The sequence below is a fragment of the Silene latifolia genome, chromosome 11, assembly GCF_048544455.1.
Source record: "Silene latifolia isolate original U9 population chromosome 11, ASM4854445v1, whole genome shotgun sequence".
NCBI classification, from domain to species: Eukaryota; Viridiplantae; Streptophyta; class Magnoliopsida; order Caryophyllales; family Caryophyllaceae; genus Silene; species Silene latifolia.
Window position 1 is genome coordinate 104,783,733 of NC_133536.1, and position 12,608 is coordinate 104,796,340.

General features: G+C 37.1%; 1 protein-coding gene across 1 annotated transcript; it reads left to right on the plus strand.

Moving 5' to 3' along the window:
- The first annotated feature begins 9,890 nt into the window (after positions 1-9,890).
- On the plus strand, positions 9,891-10,826 carry LOC141613757 (uncharacterized). Its single transcript, XM_074432498.1, has one exon. It carries the CDS (start codon positions 9,891-9,893, stop codon positions 10,824-10,826), a length of 936 nt encoding a protein of 311 aa, XP_074288599.1.
- The last annotated feature ends 1,782 nt before the right edge of the window (positions 10,827-12,608 follow it).

Consider the following 12,608-nt stretch of genomic DNA (forward strand, 5'->3'; position numbering starts at 1 on the left):
AGAGTACTATTATTCACTCGATCGAAGGCTTTACCTGGGCAATATGCTCGATCGAGTACAAAAAGTATTCGATCGAGGCCTTTTCCTTTGGCACGCATCCCAATGTAGCATGTCTTCCCCAAACCTGCATAAAAACACAGAAAATACTTCCCAAAAATACCAAATCCACAATACGCAGTCTATATTCGGTCTTACGCTATTTAAAACTAACTACGCTATTGTCTAAAAAGCAAACTAAAATGTCTAACAGAATAATCAAATTACAAAAGTTTTTACAACGGGACAACTCCCCGTTTATCTTCCGAAACACTTCAATAGCCCAAAAGAGGGCTTCTGACTGGAGGAGGTTCCTTCAGCATCGCGGTCCATCCTTTTTGAGCTCCATGAACTTGAATTAGTTGAAGAAGAATAGTTTGTGTCCACATACGCCTTTACTTTCTTCTTTTCCTTGTTCCAGCCTTTCTCTTTGGCGGCTTCTTTGGCATCATTCCCATCAGTGAGCTAAACTTTCATTATACCTTTATCGACGGGATCTCCAATGTCTACTCTGTTTATACCTGTAACAATAGAAACAACAGATTGATCCTCCAATTTGCTCTTAGTCTGAGGTGGAGGTGTTAAAATCACAACACACGACTCAATAATATCCATCGGAGTATCCGTGTCAGGGTCAGTAGAGGGTATGGCATTGCAGGGCTGGACTTGTATAGGAGCCTTATGAACGCTAGACTGATAAAAATTTAACTCTTCATCGCCTACCTGCAAGGTTAGAGTCTTTCCCCCGACATCTATTACTGCGCGAGCGGTAAATAAGAATGGTCGTCCTAAAATGATATGAGTGTAAGAATCTTCGGGGATGTCTAAGACTACAAAGTCAATGGGAATAAATAATTTCCCAATCTTTACAGGTATGTCCTCTAAGACACCTAGGGGCCGTGATAAAGTACGGTCGGTGTTGAACCATATTGATATATATGTTTATGTTTTGATGATGTCAAGAGTGCTTTATATTATAAATACTCGTTGCGCGTAATTATTTGTTTAGTCCCTTCAGATCAGACTTATCATTTGCAAAGCTTAAAGAATTGTGATGGAAGTAAACAAGAACATATTATGATCAAGCCCTCAATCAAGGATTAAGATATTTCAAGCTGTTAAAGAATTATTCAAGCATTCATGAGAAGATGAAGCTCATTTAAAGATTGATCACGCTTGACAAGTAGCCTACACTCGAATATCTCCTAAGAAGATTAAAATAGTGTAGGTGACTATCTTGTAATGGTAACTTTAGAGTGCACTTCTTAAATTGGTAAAGTTATAGCTTCACAGCTATAACATTGCTTATATAAGAGCTCAATGTTATAGCTCTTCTACTATTACATTAAGATATCAAGTTTACAAAATACACGACTAAAATATTATGAAAATTGTTTTTGAAAAATGTTTTTGTCTCTTTTAAATGTTTTAGCAAAAAATATTTATTTAACAAGGAAGCTCATATTCATATTAAGTGTAATTTTATTTTAAGCTTATGATAGTAATTATATTGAATTAACTTATGAGTTGAGTCATATTACTAATTCGGGTTTCTAATATTTCATACTCTTAAACCCTAAATCTAACTTAATATCAAGCTAGGGGTTTCACGAAAAATGAGGCATATGAGCCATGTTGGTTTCGTGTAAGCTTAAGGATAAAAGTTGTTATTGTTAAGATTTTATTCACTAGAATTATCTTAACATATCTTTTATAATTAGCTTGATATGATTATATATGATAAGGATATTTTTGTTATGGAAAATCTTATCATATCTTAAGATTTAAGGAAAAGATAATAGGAGAATAATTAGTAAAATTATCTTTTGATTATTTCCTATTATCTCCTAAGATTTTAAGGAAAGAAATAATAAGATATGACTTGTTTACATATCCATTATTTCGGCCTCTAGGGTTTCGTGGAAACCGAGTGCCTTGCTTTCTCTTTTGCTATAAATACTCTACTCTTTGCTACATTTAAAAGTAAGACGTTTGAGCAAATTTTGATTTTATCTTAAAAGCAAAAACCGCGTTTTACAAGCAAAAACCGTTTTGTTATTTTGAAAAGGTCGTGTGTCTTATATACTTGTACATTAATTCTTTTGTTATCGTTATAAGATAATAGTGCTTAATTGATTTCTTACTCGTTCATTAACGTGAACTCTTAGATGAATCATTAGTGCTTTCCTATTAGCGTAAGTTAGTCACTCGAGTATTTAGCGATACTCACTTGAGTTACAACTAGGGTTAGTTGTACGAGTTGGGTTAGTAAATTTGTAATCCGTAGAAAGGTATTAAATTTATTAATCGAGAATAATGGACGTAGGATTCGATTTGTGAAACCGAACAACTTCAAAAATCTGTGTGTCTCTCTTACTCTTTCGTTTATTTGCTTTGTTTTAATTTGATAATTGATTGATTAGTTAAAATTTAATCAATAAACTTTAAATAATTAATTATACTCATACAATCGAAAAGTAGGCTAAAGTTTTTAATCCTCAATTCATCCCCCCCCCCCCCCCTCTTGAGTATTTCGGATCGATAGACTCTTCAATTGGTATCAGAGCCTCGTGATCTTGATTACCTAACCGCAAAGAGGCTGATCTGTCTATCGTTATCTATCTTATCGTTTTATATTCTGCTGCCTATCACGTGATAAATGGATTCAAAATACCTCAAGGGTCCCGTTTTTTTATGGGAAGAATTGTGGGTTATGGAAAAACATGATTGTAGATACCTCATTTCTGCACCTCCCGCAAACCATCGGTGATGATTGGGCCGCATGTTTGGTACGCGGAACGATTTGTGACAAATCGTAAGTTTATCGTCAAGTGATCGCTCAAACACTGGTGTCTACCTCTTAATTGTCATCTACGTGCCGATACGGTCGTTTTGGCAGTAATTAGAGTACATTTGGAGTCCGGGTCAAAAAACCGTCTTCATTTTCTAAAACCGAGTCAGAATGTTCTGGAATGTTCCGGATATTTCTATTCCATATTTTCGCAATCTTTTAATCTTTGGCAAATAATTTCCCGTAATATTCACACAAAATATGAAGGAAAACAAGATTAATCCGTTATTCCATAACCAAAACACGGAAATCTTTATTTCGCAGGAGGAAACCAATTGGGAAAGGACGCAGCAAGTGCTGCGCCTCTTCCAAGAGACGCAGTGCCTGCTGCGCCTCTTCCCAAGTCCTTTTCTGCGTATTTTTCGTATCTTTTCATATCTTTTCGAGATTCACTTCCAAAGTTTCTCCGAAAAACCCTACTTCCTCCACGTGATTAGTATAAATAGAGACCTTCGGTCTCACATATTTCTCACGCGATTGTCCGCCCTTCTCTTCTCCCTTTGAATTCTAGACCATGTTCTTACTTTTTGGCGTCTACGTGCTTGAACTTTCGACCACGTAAGCTCGGATCTTTCTGAGTACCAGCCTCGTTTTGCATGACTGACCAATTTGACCAACTCCACAATAATCAACTTAATCAATCTGTTCGTTTTCCTCTTACGAGGGCACTTTCGTCGTACGTTCGAGTCGAGCATCACTAAACGTTAACTTAGTTCATCTCGTTTCGTCAAACATGTAAGTCTGAGGGTGTAAATCCTTATTTTTATTATTGTTCTTTATTTATTGTAATCATAATGTAAGATTTATGTCGAAAGTATTTCTTAAAACCGATTTGTAAGACCATGTTTTAAAACCCTTTTTACGGATTATCAGAAGACAACCGTCGAGAAAGGACGTAGCTCTTGCTGCGCCTCTTCGAAGGGACGCAGTACCTGCTGCGCCTCTTCGTGAGGCTGCCGCAGTTCCTGCTTCCTTTCTTCTTCCTTCGTCTTTTGTTGTCTGTTCGTTTTCGTTTTCTTCGTTTGTTCATTGTTCACTGACACGGTATTTCTAACATGATAATTCTAGCATGTAAATAATTCATTAGTATTTAATTCATCTTTCAAAATCCCGACTTAAATCCCTTATAATTCATATTTGCGGGTTTTCGTCATTAAAATCAATTCGGGTTTTAGAGATTCGATTCATCCATGTTGAGTCTCTGGAATTCGTCATTGATATATTCCCACCTGGTATTCATCGTCACCATCATTAATTCGTCATTAGTAACTTGTTTAACCTAATTAATTTTGTTTAGTTTATTAATTAATTCATTAATCTTGTAATTAATTCATATTATTTAATCTTCATCCATGTTTATTGTTTTTATGACCCCAATCATATGTAAATAACATGTTAATCACTTTCATCAGAGTCAAATAATATAATCAAGCATTAAAATCACCAACGAACATTAACGATTTGCAATTCCGGCTTCACAGCCAGAACTGAGCCAAGGAACAGACGCAGCAGCTGCTGCGCCTCTTCCAAGGGACGCAGCTCTGCTGCGCCTGTTCCTGGTTGATTTGTGTCCCTGAACTCCCGAGTTGCTTTGACCTAGTTTATTAGATTACGTATTTAACTAACTATTATTCGTATTATCACCCCATAATCTGTTTGTTAATTTATTTATTTATTTTTTCTCAAATTATTTGTTTTAAAAGTATTTTCGACATAAATCAGCTAATCCGATGTAATTATTGTAATATTTTCTTTATTATTGTATTTCTTTTATTGTATTGTTTGTGTGTTCACATGTAATCAATTTAAATCCAACTTCGACCCAATTGTATGATTAAAATTACGTGATAACCGACTTAGTCTTATTCTCACATGCTAGGATTAATCTAATGGATGTTGCATTGCATGCATATAATCGACAATACATCAAGTATAGATAACTTCCCTAATCATTAGTAGAGGCCGCCATCGAGGCGGGCGGGATTAGATGTTCGATCAAAAGAGCTTCCTAATACGTACCCTCACCCCTTACTCCAGATCTCTGTGAACATCCGTGTTCATTGGCATCCACGAGAGTCATTCTAGACATAGAATGCTAAGGGTGATGAGTTCTTGGTGTTCATGTCACTACTTTGTGTCTTGACATGGCACGAGGTATTCGAACGATTTCCAATTTTCCACAATAAATTGGTGGCGACTACACAAATGCAAACGCTTGTTTCTCAAGCACCCCCGTGGGCCCGCGTCCACAATGATGACTCACTATGTGAAAGGTCATGATTGGGAGTGCTGGAGGGTTATCCAAAATGGACCGCATAAAATTTTAGTTGCATCCGCTGAAGGCACTACATACGAGAAAAAGGAAGAGGATTATGTCGAGGCTGACTACAAGAAGGCCGAAAAGAGTTCTAAAGCTATAAGTTTATTGCAGAACGGCATGACTACTACAGAATTCGATCGCTTCTCTTCGTGCTCAACGGCCAAGGAAATATGGGACGGCCTTGAAGTAGCTTATAAAGGTACTTCCATTGTTAGGAAACACCGCATAGATCTGTTAATGCAGAAATATGAGCTATTCAGTATGGAGCCAAATGAGTCCTTGGATAGTATGTCCGCACGTTTTTCAAGCATCAGAAACGAATTGAAAAACCTAGGAAGAAAGCTCAACACCGAAGACATTGCAAGAAAGGTTCTTAGGAGCCTAACTAAAAAGTGGTGTGCCAAGGTCACAACAATGGAGGAATCGAGAGATCTTGAGAACCTATTCTATCAAGAACTCATTGGTGCTCTCATGGCCCATGAAATGACTCTAAATGCTGATGAAGCAGAACCGAGTAGAGGTAAAAATATGACCTTGAAAAGCGAAGATGTTAGCTCCGACATAGAAGATGAGACCGTATTTTTTGCACGTCGTTTAAAAAATAGAATCTTTCGAAACACGCAAGCAAAATTTTCTGCTAACAACAACAAGTCCTTTAATAAGAAAGCATCAGAATCAAAATCGTCATTTGCTAACAGAGGTTCCTTCAAGTGTGGAAAATTTGATCACATGATCAAGGATTGTCCAACATGGGAGAAAATTAAAGACAAGGCAAAATGCGAGAAGACAATGAAGGAGTTCAAACAAGTAATGGTGCTGTTTGGCCAAGCTTTAAAAGTGTTTTTGTAACTGAAAAAGTAGTAGCTAGGCCAAACACCCTAAATTATGGATTTTTAAAACAGCTTTTAAAAAGTCAAAAACTGATAACTTACCCCCAAAAGTAGAAGTAGGTATTTTCTACTTCTACTTCTACTTTTCACATAAAGTGCTAAAAATTCATTACTAATGTGCTTTTTTTTTTCTCCAGAAAACCATTACTTCTCTATATCAGTTGGTCTTGCTTCAGACGGGTTATTTTGGTTTGAAATAATAAGATGGGATTTTATAACCATTTTACAGTAAAATGCGACCATTATTGAAAAACAAGTTATCATAAGTTTTAACACTGGTTATATCACTGTCGTTACATTTCACAATAAAATGGTCACATATGACGAAAAACAACCATCTGAAACAAGAATTCGTGTCTTTACAATTCTTGTTGTAACTCCACTTTTTCTCTTCTCTGCTTGGCCAACCTTATACTTAGTAGAAGTCTTACATCGTGAGATCATCTTATAATTTATGCTATAATTTGTGAGACCGTTTTACATATAAGTAATATAGTTAACAAAAAACAAAGTGAAAAAATAGGATAGAAGTAAGTAGGCCAAACATATCAATTTTTTAAGAAACTACTTTTATAAATGTTAGGCCAAACAACTTCAACTTTTTAAAGAAGTAGTTTCTTAAAAAACTCATTCCAAAAAGTAAAAACAATTTCACATAAACTTGGCCAAACAGCACCAATGATGGCTTCGTGTTGGGGAGATCTTGACTCAAAAGATGATGAAGGATCTGAAGATGACGAAGTAGCAAATCTTTGTCTCGGCAGCGTCAGTCTTGACCTAATCTCTGACAGCGATAATGATAGCTCGGATTCTCACACAAATTATTGCTTTCTAGGAGAATCAGATGAAGATGACAATGGTGAGGTTAGTTATATTGAACTAATAAAGCGTGTTAAGAAACTATCTAGAAATGCCCTAATTGAATTCTTTGAGCAATCCCTCGACAAATGTCATGAACATGATATGGAACTAAAGGATCTAAAAGAACATATTCTTGATATTACTGAAGAGAATCATATTCTAAAGGCAAAAGCTAAGAAGTTGAAATCTAAAGTTACAGCTGATAAAGCTACAACATTAGATACTGCTAATGCTGAAAAGAAGGAATTAGAATCTAAAGTTATGGCTAATGAAGCTATAACTTCAGGTATAAAGCTTAATATTAAGCACCTTCAAGCCAAAGTTATAGCTAGTGAAGCTATAACTTTAGAACTTAGAAAAGCCAAAGAACTTTTAGAGACTAAAATCACATCTAATGAAGCAATGATTTTAGACCAAAAGAAAGAAATAGATTCTCTCACAAAGCAATTGAAAGAATCTAAAACTGACATGATCAATGTTAAGAAACAACACTCAGATGTTGTATTTATTCATAATAAAAGGTTCCAAGACTTTCGTGACAATTTCAAAAAGGATAATGACGTTGATCACACGAAATGTCTTGAGGAGATTAAAACCCTAAAGGACTTACTCCTACACGCGAGGAAAGTCCATGATAAGTGGGAAGGTAGCATAAAATTCCTAAACTTCCTAACTGAACAATCTGACAATAATATGAAGATGGGTTTAAGACATGAGTGCTACAGCGATAGAGATCACTCTAAATGCAAATCAACACCTTCAGATCATGATTTCAGAAAAAGAAAATATGCTTATCTTCCTGAATATTTGATTTGTAATTATTGAGGTCATACGGGTCACATCCAAGACAATTGTGTCAAACGAGCACATGATATACGGAAAAATACCAAATTTGTTAAAACGCTTGACACAATAGTCGAGGATGATGAATCCCCTATAGATAAAACCAACGAATAGAGGAATAATAACTTTCATTGGTTCTACGACATGGCTTTCGATTACACCAAAAAGCCTAGCACTTCACAAACTTCTTGTCAACCTAAACAAAGTAAACCTAAACACAAGCAGATTAGACATGAAAAATCCAGGGAGTTCCCTAGACCTATAACTCCTCCTAAACAAAACTACCCAGAGTTTAGAAATACCATTATTAGACAAGTATGGGTACGAAAGGATTTAGTATATAGAGTTACTAACCGTAAAGGACCCAACTTAGCTTGGGTACCTAAAAACTGTATCTAATCCTTTTGCAGGTAATGGTGAAAGAAAAAAATCAATGGTATCTTGACAGTGGATGCTCAAGACACATGACTGGAGATGAAAATTTGTTTCTTTCACTCAATCCTTTGAATGGAGGAAAGGTGACTTTTGGGGATAACAAGAAGGGTAAAGTGATTGGTGTGGGCAAAGTTGGAATTTCTAAATCACACGCAATCAGTGATGTTTATCTAGTGGATGGTCTCAAGCATAATCTACTCAGTATATTTCAACTATGCAATAAAGGTAAAAGGTTGTTTTTCATACAGATGTTTGTCGCATTATAATTGAAGGCACAAGTAGTATTATTCTTGAAGGCCATAGGAAAATAAATGTGTACATAATAGCTTTAAATGTTGTGCCTACTAACTCCTTTTCGTGCATGAAAGTTACACTTGATGATCCTTGTTTGTGGCACAAACATTTTGGTCACATTAGCTCGCCTATTTTGAACAAACTCAAGAAATGGGACTTGGTCGAAGGACTACCTAAGATTAGGTTCGATCAAGAAAAGATGTGTGACACTTGTGCTCACTGCAAACATGTGAGATCATCGTTCAAACCTAAAAGGGTGGTAAGCACAAATCAAGCTTTGGAATTGGTACACATGGACTTGTGTGGTCCTATGAAGGTAAGAAGTAGAGGAGGATCCAGGTATATCTTTGTCCTCGTAGATGACTACTCAAGGTATGTATGGCCTATCTTTCTTCATTCAAAAGATGAGACTTTTGATGAGTTCGTTTGTCTTATGAAACTTGTTTAAAATAAATATAAGACTAACCTTGTTTCTATTCGTACGGATCATGGCACCGAACTTGATAATCAAGCCTTTATAGAATATTGTACAGTTAATGGTGTAGGACATAACTTTTCTACACCACGAACTCCTCAACAAAACGGTGTCGTTGAACGTATGAATAGAACACTAGAAGATATGGCTCGTACAATGCTCTTATGTAGTGGTCTACCTCGTAATTTTTAGGATGAAGCCATTAGTACTTCATGTTATATTCATAATCGTGCTATGATAAGACCTATCCTAAAGAAAACTCCTTATGAACTTCTAAGAGGTCGTAAACCTAATATCTCTCATCTTCGTTGTTTTGGGAGTAAGTATTTTGTTCATAACAATGGTAAGAATAGGTTAAATAAGTTCGACCCTAGAAGTGATGAGGCTATTTTTATAGGTTATTCGGATCATAGCAAGGCTTATAAGGTCTTCAATAAAAGAACACTTTGTATTAAAGAAAGTAGTCACGTTATTTTTGATGAAGATAATGTGTTTCATAAACCCCTACATGATGAGGAACAAGACATGGATGACCTGACTTTCGTCTTTCTAGAAATGACCCTCCTGAATTAGAAACTGAGAGATTCATCAGCAAGATGCTTAGGCATGATAATGGGGAACCTAGGGTTTTTACTCCTAGGGGACTGAGCTTTATGGATGCACTTACCCTGTCTCTGCAGAAAGCTAGAAATGAGAGTAGGAAATTGTTAACTCCTGACCTTCACACTGACTATGGATAAGGTGGGGTTCTGGAATGTGCGGGGTCTGAATAGCTATAATAAACAGAAAGAAATAAGGTGGTTCCTTCACCAGAATAATATTAGGCTATTTGGATTATTAGAAACCAAAATAAAAGGTAGTAGTTGGCTTAGTGCTAGGAATAATATGTGTGAAGATTGGTCTATTTGCACCAATAATAGTTACCATAAAGGGGGAAGAGTATGGTTATTGTGGGATCCTCAAATTTTTCAGGTGGATATTCTGGATATTAATGCCCAGTGTATTCATTCTAAGGTTTATGATAAAGTTAGGAAAGTTCAGTTTTGGCTGACCATGGTTTATGGCTTTAACAAACTTCAGGAACGTGAGTCTCTCTGGAATGTTTTGAGAAGCTATGTTGGTTTGCTTGATGGGTCTTGGTTGGTGTGTGGTGATTTCAATAGCATTACTGACACTAATGACAGAATTGGTGGCTCAGAGGTGTCTTGGGCTGAGATGGCCACTATGAGAAAAATGCTAGATGACTGTCAGTTGCAGGATTTGAAATGTTCAGGGTCATACTACACCTGGAATAATAAACATGAGGATAGGACCAAGGTGTATAGTCGTATTGATAGGGTTTTGATCAATGACAAGTGGTTTCAGCAATTCCCTGAAGCTGTGGCTACTTTTCTTCCTGAAGGCCTTTATGACCATTGCCCTTGTCTTATCAAATTTGTTGAGGAACCTGTTAAGAGGAGGAGTAACTTTAAATATTTTAATATGTGGGCTTTATCTGAGGACTTTGGCAGTACTGTAAGTTCTAGTTGGAGTGAGGATGTGTGGGGATCTCCTATGTTTAGAGTTGTGAGGAAGTTAAGGAGACTGAAGTCTGCTTTCAAGAGTTTGAATAGAGGACAGTTCAATGACATTGAAAGCCTCACTCATGTCACTGAGCTTGCTCTTCAGCATTTCCAACAGCAGCTCTCTCAAGACCCTCTGAATGTTACTCTGTGTAGAGCTGAGAAAGATTGTGCTTCTGATCTGAGGAAACTTCTCAAAGCTAGAAATAGTTACTTAGCTCAGAAAGCTAAGGAAAGTTGGATCAAGGATGAGGGATGAGAATACTTCTTTTTTCCATTCAAGCATCAAGAAAAGGAGAATGAGGAATAGGGTTTATCAGGTCCAGGACATGGAGGGTCAGTTGTGTACTAATCCTGAGGATATACAGGCTGCTTTTGAGAAGTATTATAAGCATCTCTTAGGTACTTCCCTGCCTGTTACACCCATTCATAAGAAGGTAGTGCAGAATGGTAAGATTTTGACTGATGCTCACAGAGAGAGCCTCACCAGACCTCTCTCAGATGAGGAAATAAAGAATGCAATGTTTTCCATTCCTGGAGACAAAGCCCCTGGACCTGACGGGTTTAGTAGCCAGTTCTTCAAGGATGCGTGGCATATTGTGGGGAAGGATGTTTGTTCTGCTATAAGGAATGCTTTCCAGGCTGGGAATGTATTGAAAGAAGTTAATAACACCATCCTCACTCTTATACCAAAACCGATTTGCTCGATAGTGTCGCAATTCAGGCCCATTGCCTGTTGCAATACACTGTATAAATGTTTGACTAAAATCATATGCAACAGATTGAGCCCAATTTTGCCTGAGATAATTCACCCTTCCCAGGGAGCTTTTGTTAAGAATAGAGACATAGTTGGTAATATTCTTATCTGTCAAGATCTTATTAAGTTGTACAAGAGGAAAGTATGCTCTCCCAGAATTATGATGAAGATTGATTTGCAAAAAGCTTACGATTCCATTGAGTGGAGTTTTTTGCAGGAAATGTTAAGTGCATTAAATTTCCCTTCTTGTAGTATTGCTCTCATAATGGAGTGTGTTTCTTCTCCTTCCTATTCATTGGCTCTGAATGGGGAAGTGTTTGGTTTTTTCCAAGGTCAAAGAGGGTTAAGGCAGGGGGATCCTCTCTCCCCCTTACTTTTTACCATTTGTCTTGAATATCTTAGTAGACTCTTGGGGATGCTGGACCGGTGTAAGAGTTTTAAATATCATCCATTATGTGCCAAAATGAAGCTCAATCACTTGTGCTTTGCTGATGATTTGCTTATGTTTAGCAGAGGTGATTTGCAGTCTGTCAAGCTTTTGCTCAGGGCTTTTGAGATCTTCTCATCTTCCTCTGGTTTAAAGATGAATAATGGCAAGTCAAGTTTTTACAGTAATGGGGTGAGTGAGGCAATTGCCCAAGGCATTGTGGAGGCTTCTGGCATGAGAAAAGGGGGACTTCCTTTCAAATATCTTGGAGTTAAAATTGTTCCAAAAAGATTGGGGATACTTGATTGTCAGTGTTTGGTGGATAGGGTCACTGAGAGGATAACCAGGCTAGGGGCTAAGCAACTCTCTTACTCTGGAAGACTCATCCTAATCAAATCAGTGTTGAGTACTCTTCATATGTATTGGGCAAGGATTTTCATTTTGCCAAAGATGGTGATATCTAAGATTGAGGCAATATGCAGATCTTTTTTATGGCATGGCGAGAATGCCACGGAGTCTCCTGCATTAGTCTCTTGGAAGTCTATTTGTCAGCCTAAGAGGAAAGGGGGCTTGGGTTTGAAGAATTTGCACCTCTGGAATGTAGCAGTAATGGGAAAATATGTCTGGTGGGTGGAATTGAAGACTGACCATCTCTGGGTGAAGTGGGTTCACACTGTTCACATAAAAACTGCTCAGTGGCGTGATTATGTACCTACTGTCAACACTAGTTGGGCTTGGAGACGCATTTGTCAGGTAAAGAATCAACTGCATTCTTGGATTTTTGATGAGACTTGGAGAACTAGTGGGTCTGATTACTCTGTAAAGTTGGGCTTTAGTTGGCTGGTTGCAGAGGCAGC

Coding starts and splice junctions, on each gene's coding strand:
- LOC141613757 (XM_074432498.1), top strand. CDS start 9,891: ATGTGTGAAGATTGGTCTATTTGCACCAATAATAGTTACCATAAAGGG.